We start from the raw sequence: 21,797 nt of genomic DNA on the forward strand, positions 1-21,797 counted from the left end.
CACAGCTACCCCTGCTTTGTAGTAGGATGGTAGTAGATGACAGGCTACTCTAAAAGCAGCTAGCCTTACCCCCACGGTCCTGCCTGAAGATGCTCTCACCTTTATGAATAACAGCTAGTAGGAGTGAATACTGGCCAGATCAGCAGTAATTCCTGTGCTTTTTGGAAGCACAATTCACTACGGGGAATAGTTGGCTCATTATGCCACTGTGCCATATACAAATAAGCCAAATTACTTTGTTGGAGAATGGTATACAGAACTCATGACTGATTAGTCAAGAGGTGAGAACGAAGAAGCATTTCAGCACAGACCAAAGTTAATATCTGTTTATCAGAAGAAGACATCATTCTGGAGATGTCTTCAGAGTCTCTGTGATGATGACGGATTGGCTCTAGAGAATGTCTTGTGTCAGGGTTTCTTTTTGCTTAAGGTTGGGATTCATCTGTATGCTGTGTATCACAGCATTTCTGTTTTGATTAGAGTGAGTGTGTGGAAAACTCTTTGTACTTGCGGGCTGCATTATTAAGGTGCGATGATTCATACCGATAGACTTGGGCATCATCTGAACTGTAAGGCTTTTCTCAGGGGAAATCTGAGATAGCAAGGCAAATTAATGCTTTCTTTGCAGATTCATTATACAAAATTATGCTTAATTAAAAACAGCGGTTTACTGTAGCTTAATCCAAAAGATCCCTGTGGGCTTCTTGAGATATCGGTAGGGTTGGAGAATATTGACAGTGCTGGGAGGATTCGCTGGCGGGTATTCCTGGGAGGGTGAGAATTTCAGACCCATTTAGAGGGAAGGAAGGGCTAAGAGAAAACCTGGAACCTGGAAAGTCGAATAAAATGTTTATGTAGCCAATCAGAGTGTACAGTCAGCATGGAAGTTTTTTTTTTGTTTTTTTTTTTTTTTAAACCATTTATAAAATAAGTAAATTGAGCTCTTTCTTCAGTATTCAGAATACTTGTTATTATAACTGCTAGACTGTAGGGATCTGTCTAACTGTGGAGAACGTATAGGAGCAGCTTACTGTGTACCAAGATCAAAGGGATTAACTTCAAGTGTTGCTGTACAAATTTGTTACCAGAAACTCTCAACTGAGTGCAAGTCTGGAATGCATCTGTTCTCCTAGTACTGGGGTAGTGTAATTATTTGTTTAAGAGGTATTCATGTGTTTACTGCCTTTACTGAAGCTGATGTTTGCTTTGTAGAGACCTACAGGTAGATATGGCCTCTTTGTGAAATCTTGAGCCACAGCCATGCGTGAATGAGGCGTGCTTTTCCTTCGGGGAGCCAGCAGCCTAGATTCTCAGAAACCATTCAGAGTATGCCGTGCAGCACATTTCATGCAAGAGAAAAGATTATCAGATACATACTTGTGCCTGCGTGGACAATCGCTTAACGTGACAAAGGTACCGTAGCACACTCTGCATGTGGATATTCTGAGAAATAAGCAATGTATTTGTTATAACGTAGGAGATTCTTTCTTTCCGATTCTTTGTCTCCATTTTTGCAACCATCAGCTATTTCATTTACTATTTATTAGGTGTATTGCAAATGGCAGCATTTTGTTGTTTTGTCAGGCCTAGGGTTTTTCTTTTTGCTCAGATTTCATATTCTGCTGTTTCCCTTACTGTCTTTGGGACTCATATCCAGCTCCTGAGCAAGACTTCAGTATTCTCCAGCGGGAGTGTACTCAGCTTGGAGTTGAAAGCCAGATGCTAACTAGGAACATGGGAGATGCAGGTCTTCAGTTTTCACCTATGCCTCATATTCTGTTTCCCACTATGCAAGTTATCGCCTCTCTTCTCTTTTCCTTTACCACCTCCGGTATAAATGTTACTCTTACTTAGCCTATGACCAGGTTTGATAATTTCTTTGCAGAAACTTTCTCTTGAAATTGAGTGTAGGAAAGCTTCTGACACTAGCGAAGCAAACTTGATAGTGAATAGCTGCAAAAATGTTTATTTCTACAGTATTTCTAAGTGAGTATTTTGATCTGCTGTTGAAAAATTGGAGGAAACGGATGGTCCTACACAACAAAGATAATTATGCATTGTGATTAGAACCAAGTTGGTCACTGTCTCCTGTTGGTAAATGCTTCTGCCAGGTTCAGCAACATCGATTTGGAGGATAGAAGGGAAATGAAGCATTCCTAACTGGGATTTTTGTGGATATGTCTAATTCCCTGTGTTTCTTGCTAGTATTCATTGTAATTAAAAATTTGTAGGAAAAAACTGTTTGAATCCAATCTGCCCCTATAAGAATACTAGGAGATGAGACTCTGAAGCTGGTAATAAATAACATTGTTTTTTTCTAGAAAACTCAAGACTGAACCGTTGGAAAAAGCTTGACTGTGCTCCAGTGTCTGATTTCTCTCTTTCCAGCTTTTTAATACAATAGCAGTCACATTACGTTCTGTGTGACTTTTGTACGTTGTTAGGACTTGATTTTCTGTCATTGCTCTGATACGCTGCTGCTCCTGCAGCCTGTTCTGCTGTTGCTATCTCCTTCGTTTTGTTCCCTGGGATTGTTATTTCTGCAGATTTTGGGTACCTGCATTTATGACATTTCTTGAGTGCATTTCAGGGAGTGTCTTTCAATGCAAGTCAGTGGGGTGAAGTAATAGTTTGGCATTTGATACGATGATTTTGGCAGAGTTCTCTGAGCACGATACCGTAATAGACTGGATAGTAAGGAGCAATGTTGAAGTTTCCTCGTGTGCTATGAAATGATGTTTGTGTGAACTGTGAGAATCCAGTTTCTCAAGCTGTGCTGAGCTGAAGATGCTGAGCTTCACCTCCATTTCTTGTAACTAGAGAGACAATGTGAGCAAGTGTTTTGGAGAGACTGGAAGTTTATTCTTGCCTCTGCCACTGAGATGAGGCTGCTCAACTGGCTTAATCAAAGCTTTGGGTTTTTTTCTACTGTATTCCTGAGTGCACTCTTGAAAAAATGTGTTTTATTTTATGTTCAGGTGAGATCCAAATGCAATTGTTTTTCTGGATGCTGTTGTAGTTCAAATAATAAACACCTTACATTCATTATGTAATATATGAATGCAGTTTCAAGATGTTTAATATTTGAAAAGCCTTCACTGAATTTACTTCTGTTCTGCTAAACGTAATGCGTTATATTTTTCTGGGATAAACCTGTAACTCATCATCTCCAAGTAAGTACGAGCACTATCTACTCATTGCTTAGTGCTCCATTAGTATGGTTTGTAAGCATGGAAAAATAGCACTCCTAGTTAAATCATCCTGCTGTTTCTATGGAGATCCGGAACTATACATTTACCTGTTAGTTACGCTACCTAACAATATAAATATAAATGCAGTAACTACAACTGTAGCTGTCACAGAGATACTGACTGGGAATCGTTGATGCAACAGAAGGGTCCTGCCCCAGTCAGGGCAGGCAGAGACAAAGCAAATCTCTTCATCTAGCAGCGCTCAGGACTTCTGGGAGGAAGATTTTACTCACGTTCATCCAGTGCCCAAGGCTTTAAGCCTCTTTCATTGACGTGCTACAGAAGGAATTCTGAAGGTGAGCTTTTTAAGAAGCGCCCTGTCAGAGGTTGTTTGAACAGTTCTTTGGTAATCCAAGAATATTAAAAGGTACTTCCAGAAACCAACTACTTTTTAAAGTAGTTTGGGTATGAGAAGGTGCTGCTGCTGAGCGGAGTAAATGCGTGAGGTAGGGAGCTTGTCTGTTGTGTGTTACAGGCAGTGGATGTTAAAGAGCACTGAGAGCTTGCATGCTGTTTCAGTGGCAGGTCCACAAAGAGCTCATATATTCAAAGATCAAACTATACATATACTGACAGCCTTTCTTCTTGCCTTTTGTCTGATTTTAGATATTTTTAATTAAATTAAGGACCTCTCTTGCAGAAGTTACATATCGTTCAGACATTGAGCTAGATCAGTAGTCTCTCCCAGCAGGCAGGTGGTGCTTCCCGCTGGCAAGCAGCTGCAGTGCCAAGCGGTGTCTGGCTGTGTGAAACATTGTGCTGCCCACCTAATTTCCCAAACATGAAAACCACAGATTGACACAGCTGCTTTAATCAGGTGTTAGGGTGGAAGTGTGATGATAAGTGTATTTCCTCTGTGGCTCTGCCAGTGCTTCTTCGTGGAAAAATACGCCCACTCTGATTGTAATAAGGAAGCATCGTGAATCGGAATTACTATGAAAGCAGAACTGAGTTTAATTTGGCCGAGAGACAGAGTGCAATAGTTTTATACAAATTGAGAGCTTTCCTGTGAGAGATTGAGTTACTCCACACTAGAAAACCCCTTAATTTTTTTCAGTTTAAACATTTAAAGTGGATGGTGAAAAAGTGGAGCTCTAGGCAAATGTACTACTGCTGTGTGAGATCCATGGATATAGTTTCCTTAAGAACTGTCTCTTGCTGCATGAAAATGGGCTTGTTTTCTGTTTTGCAGTTTCTCTCTTGAAAAGGGATTTTTCAGAGGTGACAGCTTTTCAATATTTATGAAATAAAATTGTCTTTATTTCAAAGTCTGTGAACTCAGAAAAGAGCTCTTTCAAGACTAGAGGAATATATCTGCCTTGTAATTTTTATATTTTACTCTAGTCAGAGGAGTGTTGAATGCACACACTGCAGTAACGGATGCTGTGACCTCCTGCGTTATATTAGATTAGCACCCTGAGACCTTGCCATTGCATTGCCCTTGTCTGCTAGAGGTGTTGAGTAACTTTGTGAGCAGACAAATGGAAATTAATAGGTTCTAAATTCGTTTTGACGTGGATGAGCTGTGTGATTCAGAGAGGGAGAACTGCAGACATAAAACATTCAGGAAATACAGTGAAGCAGTCAAAATTTAGAAGCATATTTAGATGTCAACGTCTCTGCCAAGTTTTGATAACACGTACTGTTGCTGAAAATGAAAATGGGCAAGATTTTCCATAACTGAAGGTTTGTTGGACACATTGAGGGCAGGATTCAGAGCTAACTAGACTTAATTAGTTGGTTCTATGTTTGTAGTACAGACAGTGGCAGCTGGACCAAATGGAGCTGGTGAAACACTGGAGAGTGACACTGAAACTGTACAGATACTGTGCAGCAAAGGAATCCTGGAGGCGCGTTTTTAAAGAGAACCACATCAGAACACTTCTTGGGTAATCCAAGAACATTAACAGGTATTTCCAGAAAGCAGTCACTCTGCAGATGCAGTGCAGCAGGGGTGAACTTGCCTATCTGTTCATGCACACATCAGTCTGTGTCTTCAGGTATGAATTCTCTGCTCTGAGCTTAACAAGTTATTTCTGTGAATTGCTTCTCTCTCGTTATGAAATTAATTGAGTAATAAAGACATTTTAAGGAGTGGAGACTCCACATTTTTGCCAAGTGAAATGTACAGTAGTTAAATTTCCACAAAATATGTTGTTGCACTTTATCAGGGCAGATACGCGTTTTGGGCCAACCACTGAAAACTGAAAGATTTGTTTGGAGAAAAGATAAAGTATTCAAACTGGCCCAGTGTTTTCACTGGCAGTGTGATAATAAAGATAACACTGTTGTTATTGTTAAAGATATATCCATTTGTGAGTGAAAAATAATTCTTGGGGCAGGTATTCAGAGGGAGAACGTTATGAAAAATTGTTCTATTTTTGTTGTTTGTGGGGGGTGGGGGTTGGTAATTGGTGACTTTTCTCGTTTGGGTTTGTTTGTTTGGTTGTTTTGGCTTCCTTCCCTCTCTCTGTCTTTCTCCCTTCTTTTTCAATTCCTGGCACTTAACCCTTCCTAGAGGAGGTTGATGTGAGAGCACTGTTCTACTCACAACAGCTCCTATAATGCTGATTTCTGTTCTCAGGTACCTCAAGCCAAAGTATCTTGGGTTTACAGAGGATCACTACTTTTTAGGATCAGGAAAGAGCAAGAGCAGTAAGCAGTTGAAATCAAATCCTACCTGCATTCTGAAGACTGACATTTTAGCACACGGTATTTTGGTTGTCACGTTTCCCTAGGTATCACACAACAAACTTGAGGTACTTAAGAGTGTTCTCACTAGACCATGAGCAAAAAGAGTATCTGTCCTGCATATATCAGCCTTGGCAGCTTCTGAAATGAAACTTCCAATCTGGAGACAGACATTTTTATAATGATGGTTCAAGGGAGCGGTACTGTAAGTGCAGTCAGCAGGCCATAGTGAATTTGTCCAGATGGAAGGTTTCTTGTGGATACTTTACACTGTACCACAGTTAGAAGGTAGTTGCAAGTTTAAGTAGTTTCTAATAGAGCGCTGTTTCCCTAAAAGGAATCTGTTTAGATGAAGCATATCCTAAAAATAGATGAAAACATTCTTTTGTGGTTTTTGTCTGCTTTTAGCAAATGACCTAACAAGTGGGATTCCCCTGAATAGGGATCTCCCTGTCTGTATAGCAGCTAGTATAAGATAGCTCACAGATCAACATGGCACAGTATAAAAGTTTATTAATTATTACTATAGTATCATCTGTATACTTTTCAAAAGCAATTGATATATTATAGTGGCATGGGATTTCCTCCATCAATTCTTTAGATGTTTTCTAGTCTCAGAGCCACAAGCCTTCTTTCCCTCTGCTTTATGGCATCCCTTGCATCAGCACAAAGGTAGCATGAAACACCTCCAGATCCAAAACTCAGCACTAAACTGGCATTTAGAGCGTGCTGGTGCTAACAATAGGATGGTGATGACTTGTATGCAAGGGCAGCCTAAAAGCATTGCTGAAAGATGGCAATCCAGGGCTACTGTCAGGCTTTGGCGCATTGTGAAAATGCTGCTGAAGTGACATGGGAGAAGTCTCATTGCCTGGCAATGTGTTGTGCAGTCTGTAATGTTCTGCTATTTTATACAGTACATCAGTGATATACTTTACGTAACTTTTTAAATACAAAATATTGCTCTGCACCTGTTTAGTACTGGGAGGAACTTGGAATATGTACAAAGAGGTACAGTACTGACAGTGGTGTCTTATATACATTAACTGGGTGTTGTCATTTGTCCTCATCATTTTGTTTTTCTTTCTGTAGCAGTCCCTGCCTCTGATTCCCCCAGGGTGCGGGAAATAGAAGTCATGTTTGGGAGTGGATTTGGTAATAAAACAGCAAGCCCATGCTGCAGCACAGCACAGACAGACCTTCTCTAGCTGAAATTTCTAAAGCAGCCCAGCAGTAGGCTAGGAACTCATCACTGGCCCCTGTCCTCCCGGTGAGACCTGCCTGAGCGTTGCGCTGCCTTCTCACCAGCGCAGCTTGTTTAAAGCTGGCCCAGCCACATCTCTGCGCTGCCACCTGTGGTGACAGCAGTACCCTGGGCTGTCTGCCCTCCTGCTTCTCACAGGGCTGGCTGTGGTAACACGCCACTGTCAGCGATGGTAACGCCGCCTGGCTCTCTGTGGCTGGCTGAGGCAGGAGGAGGCCACTGTGTGTGACAAGTATCGAAAATGGCTTGGGAACAGAGAGATTTGATTGACCCGGGAAGATCAAAAGAACTGCAGGAATTAACTCTGGCCAATTACGATGTGACATAAACCGTATAAAGACATTTAGGGTGGTCTTTTAGGACAATGAGTTTCAAATAAGCTGAAGGAAAATTCTGGCTTAACATTGGTAAGAATGCTCTGGCGTGAGCCCAGCACTGTTGATGTACATTGGGTTCTTCCTGCAGGTGCACGGCTCACCTTGGAGCCTCCTTGTGCCAGACTTGGTGTGAGCACGCACACAGGTGCCCGCCTGGGGCAAGGCAAAGCAGTGAAGCAGAGACTGGTATGGAGGAAACTGGTGGGAGATGGGGATAGGCAGGATGAAATATTAGGCTGTACAAACTTTGCTTTCTGTGATTTTGCCTTAGAGTAGGGTGAGTGTGTACACTGCATGATGTTTAACTAGCTCACGTTTTTTTTCTCCAAACCCCTGTAAAACATCAGAAGACTGAAGGCTTTTGTTAAAATGAAGAGAGCCTGACAACCTGCTGAGATGTTGCACCTGTGAGCTGGGGGGAAACTGCCACAGGAGGTTTCTGTTCCTTAGATGCACCAGTACATCACCAAAAACGCCGGTGCCAAGGAGGAGTTGAGGCCCTGGGTTCTTCTCAAGCAGCCTTTGAGTATGTATCTAGTGGCATCATGCCTTTACAAAGGAGAAATTGCGTCCAGCCATGTTTGCTGCCTGCAAGAGCAAGTCTGCCCTCCCTGCCCTCACATACATAGATATTTGTAGTTGTTTCTGAGTCTCCGGAGCTCTGCACCTTGTGGCCCTGCAAGTGTAGCTGTGCACATCAGCAACAGAGCAGAGGAGGACAGCCAGCTGCAGACATGCTCTGGCAGATAGCAAATGTGGCAGGAGGCAATTTCTTCCGCACGATGGTGTGATGCCATTGCCTCATCTCTCGGATCAGGCAGCAAAGAGCGGGGGATATAAAAGGATGGGAGAAGGGAATGGGGTCAGGAGCCTGGGAGTAAAAGGTTGATTGCTTGAGCGTGTTCTCCCCAGGGAGGGACCGTGAGCAAGCAGAAATAAATTGTGTTTGTGAATAGTAGATAGATGTGGTCTGACCTTGCTTACTGAGGAGTTTAATGAGGGTTTAGAAAGTGACATCGGTGGATGGAGATATTTGCCCCGATTTTAATCTTTGTTTTTCATTACATATGCTCAGAAAAAATGTTGCTCTGGATTTTCAACCAGGGAATGAGTACAGAGGAGAAGGAACAGTTAGCTGTTCTGTCTCTGAATACTGTATTTTAACCAAGCCTGTGTGGACTTAGTGCTCTCATTAGAGTTACCAGATAAGTAAGTCACAAGCTCAAGTTGTCTGCTGTCTCCTCAGATGAAGGGAATGGTGTGACTGTTGGAATGGCTTTGTTGGTGCCCCTTGATCATTTTAAGTAATTTTATTTTTTCAGATACAAAAATGTCATGATTACGTGGATGGGCAGCAGTACTTGTTCTGGCTCACTGTTTGTGCTTGTTGAAACATTGGCAGAGTTAGAAATTTTTCTTTTCTTTTTTTAGTATGCGGAAGGTCTGAATTGCAACAAATATACAGGGCTTGGACGTTTCCAAGATGTGACAGAGCCTTAGGGCAGGAACTGAAAGGTGTTGCTCTGCCAGGCCTGAGCTGCTGCCCAGGGAGAACAAGAATAAAGTAAGGGCCGTGTAGGGTAGAACTTATTGTTCTTCTTTTGACACTGGCTAATCTTTCTGAGTTTGGAAGGCCTTAGTCAAAAGGTGTAGGTGGAGTAATGACAGCAGCGTGTGGCTGACAGACTGCCCTGCTGCTTTATGGCTATTAAGAAAATACCACAGAAATTAATTTTTTTTAATTAGCTCAGTGTTGCAGGCACAAGGGGTGTGACTACAGCTGCAGGAAAGAGTTCTAAATTTGTAGTTCCTAAGGTAAAACATTCCTGATTGCTTAATATTTATCTCAAGTAAATTGGCCTCTGGTGCCAGAGAAAACAGTCTTTGGGTTCAGCAGGTTCTGAGGCAAAGAAACTTGATTTTGTTTTGGGCAGGATCTGGCAAACGCTGCCAGGTGCTGTGCTATGTACCGAACCTGAATCTTCCCAGCAGATGGGGGGCCTAAACTTTAAAGCATGCAGCTGAGGATGAAGGCCGTGATAGCCTGTTTTTCTTCAAAAGCATGAGATCACAGCAGCAACACAGAGCTGGAAGACCAAGAGAAGGTTGGGGCCCTGAAACAAACTGGAGGGTAAGACAAAAAGTGCAGCTGACAAACTTGGAGAGCCACTTGAGGAGGAGGAAAAGATGAGGGGAAGAAGAAGCAACCCACGCAGAGGATGGGGAGTTGTACTCTAATCTTGTGTGCTGCAGGAGGAGCATCCAGCTCCAAAGCTTACACACCATGGTCAAGACAAAGGAAAATTCCAGTTCTGAATTTGCAGCCAGAATTCAGGAACCAGAGGAGGGAGCTCAGGAGGTTGAACCTTTCAGGTAAGGCTGCCTGTATTTAGGTCCTATGCTTATAAAATTGTTGGTAGGGTCTGTTCAAAAGCTTTGCTTAAGTTGGTGTCAGTGTGGGCTAGGCTGGGAGCTCTGCAGCAAAACTGCAGTGTGCTGAGAAGCGAGGCTCCAGGAACACTGTCTTACCCTGTTGTTTTCCTGGTTTAAAGTTGGTGCAAATGCACTTTTTAAGTCATCATCCATGTGACTGCTGTGATGCTGGACCTGCTCTGTAGAGTAGGAGGGGTTGTGGTTGTGGATGGATGAGCAAAAGGTGAGCAATGACACTACCAAGAGCCTGGAGCTCTGTGGCCGAGCTGTATGTAACCCTTTCCATTTCTGTCTAGCCCTCTAACCACCTGTTCAAGTCAACCAAAGGCCGTGTAATGATGGAGGCATCCATTGATGCACTACGTACTTTCTCTGCCTGTTTTATTTTGGTATTAATGAAATGTTTTTTCAAGCCCCGCTTGCATATCTCCATTTGGAAAACAAATTAATCTACTCTGATAAAAGCTGGCAGAGGAGCTCACAGCAAGCTTCACAGCACGCATGTGAGTGTGCTGACATGCAACTGAGCTGCCAGAATGCTGTGATTTCACAACACCCCACAAAACGGCCTCCTGCTCCTTGTGGGTAATGAAATGTCACTCGGTTTTAGCAGTCAGCCTTTGGTGATGGAGTTCAGCCAATTAAAATATCTTTTGTGTAAGCAGGATAAAACTGGTGGCATATGACAGGAGGGTGACTGAATTGCTCACAGTTTAATAACACCTCTAGCTGTGCAATAAAGGTGTCTGGTTTCTATGTAAATTGTTGTACACCACAGAACTGTTGGGTTTAATATTAGCGAGCAGTTTTAGTGTTTTAGAGTCTCGTTTATACAATCCGAGGCACAGTGACTGAGAAGATCCCCTAGATTGTAATGCGAATCACGCATATTTCATATTGAATCACAGAGTGCCTTAGCTTGGAAGGGACCTTAAAGCCCCCCCCAGCCCCAACCCCTGCCATGGGCTGGGTGCCCCCACCAGCTCAGGCTGCCCAGGCCCCATCCAACGTGGCCTTGGGCATCTTCAGGGATGGGGCACCCACAGCTCTGGGCAGCAGTGCCAGCGCCTCACCGCCCTCTGAGTAAAGAATTTCCTCCTACCATCTAACCTAAATCTCCCCTCTGGTAGCTTAAAGCCATTCCCTCTTGCCCTATCACTATCAGACTGTGTAAAATGTCACTCCTCCTCCTGCTTGTAAGCTCCCTTCAAATACTGGAAGGCCGCAATGAGATCACCTCTGAGCCTTCTCTGAGCTAACCAAGCCCAAATCCCTCAGCCTTTCTTCATAGGAGAGGTGCTCCAGCCCTTACAGGCGTGTTGAAGAGAGCACACTTCTGTGAGCTTACAAATGAGGAGCTCCTACTCTTGTGCTCGGACTGAAGGCAGGGATGCGACAATGTGTTATGCTGTACTGCTGTTGGTTTTGTTATTTAGCTGGGAGAGCTGAAAAAAGAGAAGGCTTACATGTGCTTGGAATCCTCATATGCTGATATTAAGATCCACTGAATAAGTAAGTTCCAACATTAGCTGGAGCAAAATGATAGAGAGGAGGCTTGCCCTTTTAAGTTAACCAACTTTTTCCCTCTAAGTTTGGATGTTGCCTTTGATCTGTTCCCAATCACATCTTGAGGTATTATCTGGGCTGCTTATCTCTTTCTCTGAGCAGTTGTGCTGCATGTGTACTGCTGTGCTCACCAGGGAGCCAATTCATACGAAACCACACTTAAAGTCAGCAGTGTTTCCTTTTCTGGCAGGACAGCTGTGGAGCTGCAGTGTGACAAAGGACCTGAGGAGAACGTGTTTCAAGGCTGGGAGCATCCTAGGACAGGCAGGCTGACAAGGCGCTGATGGAGAGGGTGACCGTGTCACACCACTGCATGGGCCAGGAGCATCCTACAGGTACAGTCAGAAGCAAAGCTGTCTGTCCACCTGTTGACTTCACCAGCTTGTAGGATCTGAGGGCATGGTCAGCAGCAGTGCTTTCCCCCAGGGGTATGAGCAGGTGCAAGGGATAGCAGCTGCAGCCCTTGGTAGGTACCAGATGTGAGATAGGGGTTTTGGATCCAAGCATCCTTAGGATTTCCTTCATGAGCGCTTTTGCAAGACCACCCTACAGCTGCAGCTTGGTGTCTGGGCACTTCAATGCAACCTCCCCTAGCTCTGGTTTTTGGTGACTGGTTTTGTGTTTGCTGGGTCTGTTGTATACATAAGTCTGCAAAGCAGCCACAGTAAGCCAGCTGTGCCAGCTGGGAGGCGAACTGCACATCCATCAGAGGTTTGGCAGGGTGTTGCTGAAGGACGGGGTGTCCGTGTCACACCAGTATGCCCAGTATACCCTTAGAGAGCACTCTTCCAGCCAGCACACCTTTCATGGCCTAAATCAGGACTTGTGAGGTGGGGCAGCAGCTGTGCAGAGCTTTGGGGACGGCGCACAGCCCAGCTGCTTCTGCCCATGCCATGTTCTGGGGGTTTGGTGACTGTGCAACCAAAGGGGCTTTACAGTGTCTGTGGAAACTTAACAGTACCATATATGCGGAGAAGATGGATGCTGGCTGAGACACACATCTAGTCGTAGAATCATAGATGGTTGCTATTATTTTCCCTTCCTCTTCTGTCCTATTAACCTCTCTTTATCTCACCCCACTAGTTTTACCTTTTTTCTGCTTCTCTACCCCATCCCACTGGGGGAGAGCTGGTGCTCTGTGGCACTCGATCAGGTTAACTACAACATGCTGCAACCGCTGTGTCACCCTGCCATCCCAAACTTCAGGACCGGTGTTGCAAGCAAATGCAGTGCAGTCAGTCTGTCTGGGTACACGCTGTACCTCGTCTTCACAGGCATTTGTTAAATGCAAACTGAAGAAAAAGGATTCTGGATGAAAGTCACAAGTAAAACACTGGGCTGCTGAAGCACACTGTGAGGAAAAAACTGGGAGAAGAATGTGAAGGATTCCTGGCCTGAATAGAAGGTAAAAAGTCATAAAATAGAAGGGTAAAACAATAATTGGAAAAGGGCCATAGTATGTTGTGCAAAGGAAAGCAGGATTTGGCTGTGTCACACCGCGAGGGGCATCCTTACTCTGGGTGCTGGATAAATACCTGGCTTGCTTTCTCAACCACTTACTACTGCCCTCAGCCTACTGGGTGCAGCGCGCACCTTAGAAATGCCCTTTTTGCTCTCAGGATGTGGTTAGCGGCGGTGCTACCTACAGAAGAGTGGTTTGATAGCAATGGAGGCTTGTTCCTGTCTTGGGGAATCCTGTACTGGCTGAATTACAGGAAAAGATGGTAGAGGGACAAAAATACTACAGAATGAGGTTAAATATTACTTAGAGTCAAGAAAGAGTTGGTTGATTAACAGATACTGTTAAGTAACATTGAGAAGTATGATTGGGAATGCCTCATGTACAGAACAGAGAATGATTTCTTTTTACCCAGACAGTGCAGGTCCACTTTGCTTTGTTGCTTGACCTGTTTTTAAGAAAATGAGGGATGGGGCTACTCTGCCCATGCATATCAAGCATGTGTAAGCATGACATCCCATCTGGCACCCTGGAGCAAAAAGTTGGAGCTTTCTTGGGAGAAAAATGGCAACCTAATGGGATCCTATCACTGTAACTTCTGCTGGTTCTTTCTAACACTGCAGGTTTGCACCAATGCATATTGCTTCTCTCGGGTGGGCTTTTTTTGCTGTGGAAAAACTGGTCATAAAACTGCAGGATGTCAGCATAAACCAGCAGGTAAGTGCATTTTAACCTGCCAGGAAGGCTCTGATAATTTGGTCTTTGCTGTATATATGTGTGTATATGTGCATGTAAACATGTGTGTGTGTGTGCGCATATGTATATATGAGGGTGCGTGTGTGTATATATGTATTTACTACTTTTTACATACTATCATCCACACACACACACACATATATAATATATATATATATATTTTGGATTTTTTTTTAATGACATGGTTTTGATGAGAAGCAAGGTGGCAGGTTAGAAAGAAAACTGGAACCAAAGCCTTGCATCTGTCCCTTCTACTGTAGTCCCTTCAGTGTCAGCAAATGCAGTAAGCGAGTGCACACTGACACTGGTCATGGTATCCATGGTATCTGTCATTTGTTAACCTTTTTTAAGTCTTTACTGGGGAAAAGGTTTTAGCGTGTCTTTTTAACACACAGTATTATAGGCTGTCAAAAGGTTATACAGGTAGCTGTTTTCATGTTGTTCACACTTCTTTCACTTGCCTATGTGTAGAAAAGCAGGCTTTAATTTTTGGCGTCTATTTATTAAGGTCTGAACAGAAAGGGCAGTGATAAACTGCTTCATATGACCACCTGAGGCCATATTTTGATCTCTTTTTTGAGGCTTGCATGAAAATGGCAGCATCTGCTCTGTCCTGGCTGGCACAGAGTCACCTGGAGGAGCAGCATCTCCCCCGCAACCCCTCGCACCTCATCTCTCCAGAAACACCGGGTGAGCATGGAAGAGAAGGGGACAACACAGTGGCACTGCAGAGCCAGGGCAGAGGTGAGTGACTTACAGCTGGAGCAGCTCTTTCTGTGCCAGACTCGCAAATGCTGTCCCAGCGTACACTGCCAACTGAGGCTTCGGTGGCCACAGTGCCTTACAGTGTTGTTTCATTGTCAAGGTGAAGTGTGTGAAATAACTCATAAACACAAAGACGCCAAATCCTCCCGTTGTCATCTGAGTAGTTTACCATCTAAGTTCATTCGAATTCAGTGTTCTAAGGCCCATTTGTAAGCTGCCATTTTGTGGGCAAAACCCCATTTGTCCTCCTTAAATAGATTTTTACTTTAACCAGAGAGTCTCCATCTTAGAGAGCTGTCGTAAACGTGGTGAAACACCACTTCTTCCACTGTATGAGAAACAGATCAAATTGCGTTAATTTTGTTAGGTGCCCCAGAATGTAACAATTTGTGCAGCAGCGTGGGGACTGCAGTAGCCATTTCTGAAACACACACTTCCTATTTTGGAAACCCTCAAGTTACCTGTGAAACTGTTCTAAAAGCTAGGCTGGAAACCGTAACTCTTCCTTTTGAGTAATATATATATATATATGCCGTTCTTATAGTTAAATGCACTTTTAATTTTAAATTCGATAATAGTTGCATATTTAACTACTTCATTTTGTTGGAATTGTCACCTCTTGGTTGATTTCTTTGCAGTACTGAGACTTTTGATCCAGAAATGAAAACAAGACATTGCCATTATTATCAAGTAACAGCCTTCTTTACTGATTACTTCAAAATAAAGACAAGTCACCTCAACTATTCACAAATATTTCTGACGTATTGCAAAATAACAAAACAGAAGAGAGATCACAATCACAGTTGTAGCAAAATAGTTTCCAGAATTTTTACAAAAACGTTTTTTTTTTTTCCCATTTAGAAATGTTGGTTTGTGCAGGAGAACATCTTTCTGTTTGGTCAAATAAGCTTCTGCTGTACGTACAGTGCTGATGGCATCCTAAGGGACAAAGCGGAAAAATATCCTTAAAGCGGTACTTTGTCAGAAACAGCCATTTGGAATACGGCCTCTCATCGCTGCAGGCTTTCTGCAAGGTTTGACTTTGTTTTACTGATAATTTTGTAACAAGGTACGAAGCTGACATTTTTTTATACTTTATGTAAGTATTTAAAAAATCCGAGACCTATTTTTGCTAGGTATATGTTTTTGAAGCTTTAAGGCTGTGCCACTAACAGCACCTTATCCAACTTTTGTCATTTTCTGAAATGTTACTATTGTCAAGTTTAGAATCATTAACAGCAATGATGATGATGTTCCTCATCTAAAAATCCTAAACCAAATGGAAGAATTCCCTGGGAAACTGCAGATCGCATGCATGATACAAAACTAAGAAAATTAGTCCAAAGTTCTGATAAATATTTAGTGCCAGCTAGAGCTAATATTTGTTCTAGTTCTAGACCGTTAGATGTTTGTTATATACAGAACAGTTGGGTAGAATATGGACATTTGACGAAGGTGACTCAAGGCATTTCACGGTCTGAATTGTTTGTACAGCAGTAACACAGCTGCCCTTTTTTGCTTACACACAGGCTTGTGCCCCCGATGGAAGGGAACGTTCCTCGTGGTTCTACGAGCACAATCGTAGCGGCCGCCAGTGGCCGGCTGCAGGCTGCGCAGGAGCTGCTGGCAGCATTGAGGGCTGGCTCCTGAGCTGAAGGCAGACCTGTGCAGCACCATCAGATGCCAGTTTACGTCAGGTAAGGATTTGGTCTTTTGCCTTCAGCGCACTGCAACATGAAAACTGTACCAGCGCTTTTCAGTGAGCACCATTAGCTGACTTTGGTAACCTATTTCTTGGCACGAGCAGCGGGATCCCGCAGCGTGCTGAGCTCCTCTCCTGTGCAGTAAGAAAGCAGACTGCCAATTATCTTGCAACTAGAGTCTGTAAATATTAAAAACATAAATATGTTAATACCCATACACATATACACAAAACACAGCAGTAGCAACATTACAGGATGCAGCGCCTACTCTATCTAACTGCTTTTTGATACAGATGCAAGACCAAAATAAATGCTACTTAATAAGGAGCAACACTTCTTCAAAGGTCAGTGGCAGCGAGCCAGAGTTCAGGTCCAGGTTCAGAGCTACATGAAGCCAGATCAATCCCACTGTCTATCAAATCTAATTATCAGAAGAGCAGTGCTATGGGAAAATAATGAATATCTGTTAATACTAAGACTTTCCAAGCCAGAGATTTCACATTGCTTGTAATCAATTCTCCCTTTTGCACAAGTGCTCTTTGGGTGAGCACTCGTGTTTAAAAGGAGATAAAGCTCCTACACAGAAAATGTGATTTAGCGGCAAGGATTAACAGAAACAACCAGCACTTGATTTAGAGTTCCTGAATTCCAGGAGGAGCTCCTCATGTTTTTAATTGAAGTTTCAGCGGGATTGCACTTAGCAGACCACAAGGAAGTTGTCATTCTCCATCTGTTTTTCCTTTTTCATGCAGTTCTGTTTCAAAGCTTGGTAAGAATAGCATGAGAAGGGCTGGAGGAGTTGGCTGTGCTAGTCCACTGTCTTTGCTAATGCTCTTCAGAGCAGCGTCCTCTTCTCAACGTCACATCATCCAGTCCAATGTCCCCCGTTCCTCCTTCCCCTTTCTCTCCTTTGAAAATAATCTGGGAAAACAAACAGAACATTGGAGTGCCAAAATAAGATGAAAGAATCTTTGGTTAGGGGAGGAACTGCGTAACAGTAAGCATGTAAAAGCATAAAAAAGCTCAGTCTTTACTGCCTCGAGCCTATCTATTCTGCTCAGAATTATGGTTGTTTTTCTGATCCTTTTCTTCTCTTTGACAGGATCCCCATGAAGTGCCAGCAGTTCAGGACGGAGTTACGACACAAATCAAGGTGTTGGTTGAAGCTCTGCTCCAGGTGCCACTGCCGAGGTGAGAGTTTCCACATGTGAGAGTCTGTGGTGCTTTCTCTAGCTCCTTGCCACACTGTTCTCATTGTCCCTCACAGCAAACATAAAATTCTGTCTGTTCTAACAAAAAATGCTGCCTAATAGAGGAGCCTTCCATTCCTAAAACACCTTAACGCTGACTTAGTCCAAATGCCAAGCATAGTTGGAACTAGAAACACTCATTCTTTATTTTACTATGACTTTGCAGGAGCTAGAATTTGTCCTGAAAAAACGGTGGTGGAAATTTGGGCATGAATTTAGGAGGCCGTCAGCAATCCAGATTTAACCTGAGCAGAAGAAACTCAAACAGAAAGCTTGATAAGGGATGATTTACAGGAATCAGCGCTGCTCACCAGTATTAGTGCTCTGGCATCAGAAGCCTGAACTGCTTTACTAGGGCATTTCTAAGCAAGGTTTAAAGATTATTCAAAGCCTGCAGCAAAACTTCGTACCAGCCTGCTGTTATCCTTGAGCTGGAAAGAGTTACCACGCACTTACAGATCAGGCATTCAGCTGTGTAGTTTAAAAAAAAAAAAAAAAAAAAGAATTGGATGCTTGCTGTAAGCAGGCTTTTAATTTTAAATAATTTTTCTGACCTTCCCTGCTCCTATGCTCTATGTTGAATATACCAAAATATACTCATTTTTAGAAATGAGTGACTTTAGCTGTGCTTTAGAAATAATCTACACAAAGCTAATTCATTAGGAAGTGTGATAAAGGACTCTGGCCTTCATTTATATTCTCGTTAGGTTTCCAGTAGGTGCCCCAAAAGCACCAGTGGTTGGTTACTTTTGTTTTCTAAATAGCTAGAAATAAAGTGTCCCTATTTCCTGATTTCTCTGCAGCTGGGGCCTTCCCTTCTTACCTAGAGTTTGCTCTCATTCCCTGATCGTCAGGATGAATGACACAAAGGGTTTAGGGTCAGCAGCCCGGGCTGCCCCCACTGGCTGGAAAAGTTCCCAGGCTGAAGGTTGTGTGAGGTCCCGCGGAGCAGCGCTGCTCCGGCCAGCGCTCGGATAGGGGCTGACAGCTGCTGTTGCAGCAGGGGATGGTGCAAAGGGAACTGTCACTCTTGATACAAGCGTAGGGGTCTCTATAAATCATTCACTTACAAAACTTACCCTGTTCTTGTATTTTTTTTGCTAAGTATATTGTTCCTGTGCTACAGAAGTCTGCATTCTCAGCCTGGCATTCATTTACAGCCAGCAGAACATCAAATATCGCTTTGATTATTGCTGAAGCAAGGTTTTCAGAAAGTTATCTGCAGTAATTTCAGCCTTAATTTTAGGACCGTTTTAACATGTGTGTGTTGCAGCCCGTTCCACCCTTAAAGCATCCCTACCCTTTCTTTCCATCTGAAATAGAAACTACTTTGAAAGGAAGCAGAGGTTGAAGAGGTTGCTGAGCTTTTGATGCATCATTCTAATCACCCAGCGTTTCTAAGATCTCCAGGTATTAAAAGATGCTCCGTAGTACTTTAAGACAGCTGCTTTTGATCACATTAAACAATTCTGTGTTATGGGCATACTTAGATTTACCTCTTTATCCAGATCAGCGGCAGTTCAGCTGAAGAGCATAAAACCATGATGACTGCACAGGTAAGCAACCCGCATTGTCAGAACTGACCATCTGCACTATCCTTGCCCTGTTTAACCAGTTATTAATCCACAAGGGATGACTATTCCTCCTATTTCACTGACGCTGTATTTTTTGAAAAGTTTTTCATGAGCCATCCTGATAGAGGCTACCTGGAAATCCCCTGGCAGTACGCTGTTGTCCTTTCCGTTCCTCTCACCTGTATAAGTAGTAATAACAAATTACAAGGCCATACGAGGTGGCTCAGTACAGGCTATTTTGTAGGTTTCTATCTGTCTATGCCTATGAGTGTTACGAGTTGGTTGGTTTTGGTGTTGTTCATTTTTTTTGCACAGAACTATTTAGATATATGATTCCATTGTCAAGGATAAATGCAGAAGTAAAAATGAGTCTGAAAGCAAACCCAGAAGGCAAATAATCAAGTACTACACAACTTAAGCGTCTTCAGATTTTCATGGGGAAAGAAAAAAAAAAAAATACAGGCCATGCATTTGTACTCACACTCTTGATACCCAGTCCTCGCAGAGTTATGTGTGTCTGCCTCCAGCCGTGCCCGCCGTTCCTTCCCCACACAGCTGGTCCGTGAGCACCACTTCTCCTCACAAAGACCTGGAGGGCCCCCGAATGCAGCCCGGGCACCTTATGTCTGAACGACAGGCACAAGTCTCCAGCATGAGCCACGTGGCCCAGCGGCAGAATAAGGTGTGCTGCTCTTCCCTCTGTGCCTTTGGGTTCAGAGATTGTAAGATATTGTCCCCCTGCAAAAGAAAAAGCAGTTCCTACATTACAATTCTCCTTTTTAAAATTTCAGGACCAAATGCGTAAGCGCTGTGAAAAAAACAAATCGGGGCTCCACAAGCTCCAGCAAGTGTTGAGTAGAGCGTATTAGAGCTGGAACATGCACCAGCACTGCCACAGCTCCCTCCCACAAGGTAAGATTTACATTGCTGGTCCTCTAGTTACACTGGTGCCAGGTTAGGTCTTTCCTATCTAATCGTTTTTTTACAAAGCAAACAATGTATCTTTTGAAAATGAAGTTCATATATTTCTTCATTTAAGATATCCCTCTGGGTGACTACGTTGGTTTTAAAGTCCTACCGATATTAAAGCTACAGTGTTGATTTACATATTGTAAGCTGCAGGGTTTTGCCATGACATGAAGGCCTGCATAAATGTTACAATATAACTGACCCATAGTTCTGTTCCTTTGCATTTTTCTTGGGAACTGTCTTAACACATTAAGTCCCAAAGGGTTTCCATTAGCAAACATGAACAGCTTTTCTATTTAACGATAATTTAAATAACTAATCTGGACAAGATACAGAAAGCTAGACAGAGCTATGACTTCCAAAAGGCTGATAGCCTTTCACACATTCACTGAAGTCTTTTCTAACAATACTGAGTTGCTACGGAACATAAGCACTTAGTTAAAAATTACTACCTTTGATCATGAAAAAGTGCAAGTGGCTTCATAAAAACACTGCCAAGCGCATGGAAAAGTAGAGGATATCATAAGGAAGTAACAACGGAGGGATGAGAGGAAGAAAAGAGGGAGGGAGGGAACGGAAGAGAAGAGAGGAAGGAGGAAGGAGAGAAGAGAAGGCAGAGAGAAGAGAAAACAAAGGAAGAGCAGGAAGAGGGAAAGAAGACTGAGAAGGAAGAGGGACGCGAGAAAAGAGGAAAGGAGAATAAGAAAAGAGGGAAAAGAGAAGAAAGAAGAGTAAGATAGCAAGAAGAAGGGAGAAAGAAGAGAGTAAAGAAAAGAGAGAAAAAGAGTAAAGAAGAAAGAAAGAGAGGAAGATTATCTTGCTCTGAACCTAAGAATTACTATTTATGTAAGAGCAGATTTACCTTAAGAGCTTTTGATAAAGCACCACTCAGGCTTCTCTAGTGAAACCTGATGTAGAAATGATGATTTTCTTTTTATTAGTATTATTGTTTTTTGGGTTTTTTTTAATATTGCAGACATATAATTTTGCTTCATTATAGAACAGAATAATATTTTACAATTAAATTTTTGCCATATTTCTACTCAACCAGAACTTTAATTTTTTTAAAAGGATCCTTCTGAGTTTCACAATTATTCACAATTACTCACAGTTATTTCCCCCTAAAGCTGTGAGGTCCAATGACAATGTACCAGGGCTTCTGAAGCAAAGGAGAACAAGCCTCCTCTCCTGTTCTCTGCTTCTACATCAGTTTTAAAGTTCCTTTGGTTTCAATGAGATTTAACTAAGCAAAGTATTTTTCTGCTGTCCAAGGCCTCAGGTTTGTGTCTGGGCATTAAGTGGGTTACGTTTGTCCAAGTATTTGTTAAAGCCTGCTTTTTTTTTTTCTTGTGGTAATGCATTGTTTTTGTATCAACGTCACCAACTGCTAAAATGAGAGTTTAAATAACTGCATTTGTTTGTTGTCCATACAGTTGTTATCATTATGAAAGAACTGACCTGACTCATTGCCTGCATCTGTTTCAGATAGTTACAGTGACTGACTCCAATCAATAGGAAACAGATTTAGGTAGGCACAAAGCCAGCCTATCTCTAGGCATGCCCCTGCAGGTGAAGGTCCCCGCAAAGCAGCATTTTCTGCATGCAAGATAAGCTTGTACGGCTTCAGCATGGCACCTTTCAAAATGCCAATAAATATCAAACTTTCGAAAGGTGAAAGCAAACACTCAGGCACAAGCTGTGAAAATAAATCTCTGAAACGAGGTATTCCAGCCAGGAGG

General features: G+C 42.8%; 2 protein-coding genes and 2 long non-coding RNA genes across 31 annotated transcripts in view; 3 read left to right on the forward strand and 1 right to left on the reverse strand.

Moving 5' to 3' along the window:
- Positions 1 to 12,908, forward strand: part of TBCK (TBC1 domain containing kinase) — a 119,190-nt gene extending 106,282 nt beyond the window's left edge. For 10 of the 26 annotated variants that reach the window (XR_002438673.1, XR_002438668.1, XR_002438670.1 and 7 more), the window contains 4 exons: positions 1,213 to 8,109; positions 9,573 to 9,956; positions 11,773 to 11,917; positions 12,857 to 12,908. The gene's annotated coding sequence lies outside the window, so the exon portion shown is untranslated. Of the gene's footprint in view, positions 1 to 1,212; positions 8,110 to 9,517; positions 9,957 to 11,772; positions 11,918 to 12,856 lie in introns of all 26 variants that reach the window. The other 16 variants (XR_002438688.1, XR_002438692.1, XR_002438686.1 and 13 more) reach the window with 16 other exon arrangements.
- Positions 15,243 to 21,797, reverse strand: part of NPNT (nephronectin) — a 45,931-nt gene continuing 39,376 nt past the window's right edge. For both annotated transcript variants that reach the window (XM_021396813.1, XM_021396814.1), the window contains 2 exons: positions 19,571 to 19,827; positions 15,243 to 17,186 (listed from right to left, as the gene is read on the reverse strand). In XM_021396813.1, coding sequence (XP_021252488.1) covers positions 17,091 to 17,186; positions 19,571 to 19,827 — 353 coding nt within the window. In that variant the 3' untranslated portion in view covers positions 15,243 to 17,090. The remainder of the gene's footprint in view (positions 17,187 to 19,570; positions 19,828 to 21,797) is intronic.
- On the forward strand, positions 17,365 to 19,324 carry LOC110398848. Its single transcript, XR_002438698.1, has 3 exons — positions 17,365 to 17,456; positions 18,838 to 18,925; positions 19,024 to 19,324. It is a non-coding gene; the product is annotated as an uncharacterized LOC110398848 (long non-coding RNA).
- Positions 19,632 to 21,797, forward strand: part of LOC110398847 — a 3,023-nt gene continuing 857 nt past the window's right edge. Inside the window, exons 1-3 of one of the 2 annotated variants that reach the window (XR_002438697.1) lie at positions 19,632 to 19,771; positions 19,881 to 20,001; positions 21,492 to 21,586. This is a non-coding gene — a long non-coding RNA (uncharacterized LOC110398847). The remainder of the gene's footprint in view (positions 19,772 to 19,880; positions 20,002 to 21,491; positions 21,587 to 21,797) is intronic. The other variant, XR_002438696.1, reaches the window with a different exon arrangement.

This window comes from Numida meleagris, chromosome 4 (genome assembly GCF_002078875.1).
Source record: "Numida meleagris isolate 19003 breed g44 Domestic line chromosome 4, NumMel1.0, whole genome shotgun sequence".
In the NCBI taxonomy this organism is placed as follows: domain Eukaryota; kingdom Metazoa; phylum Chordata; class Aves; order Galliformes; family Numididae; genus Numida; species Numida meleagris.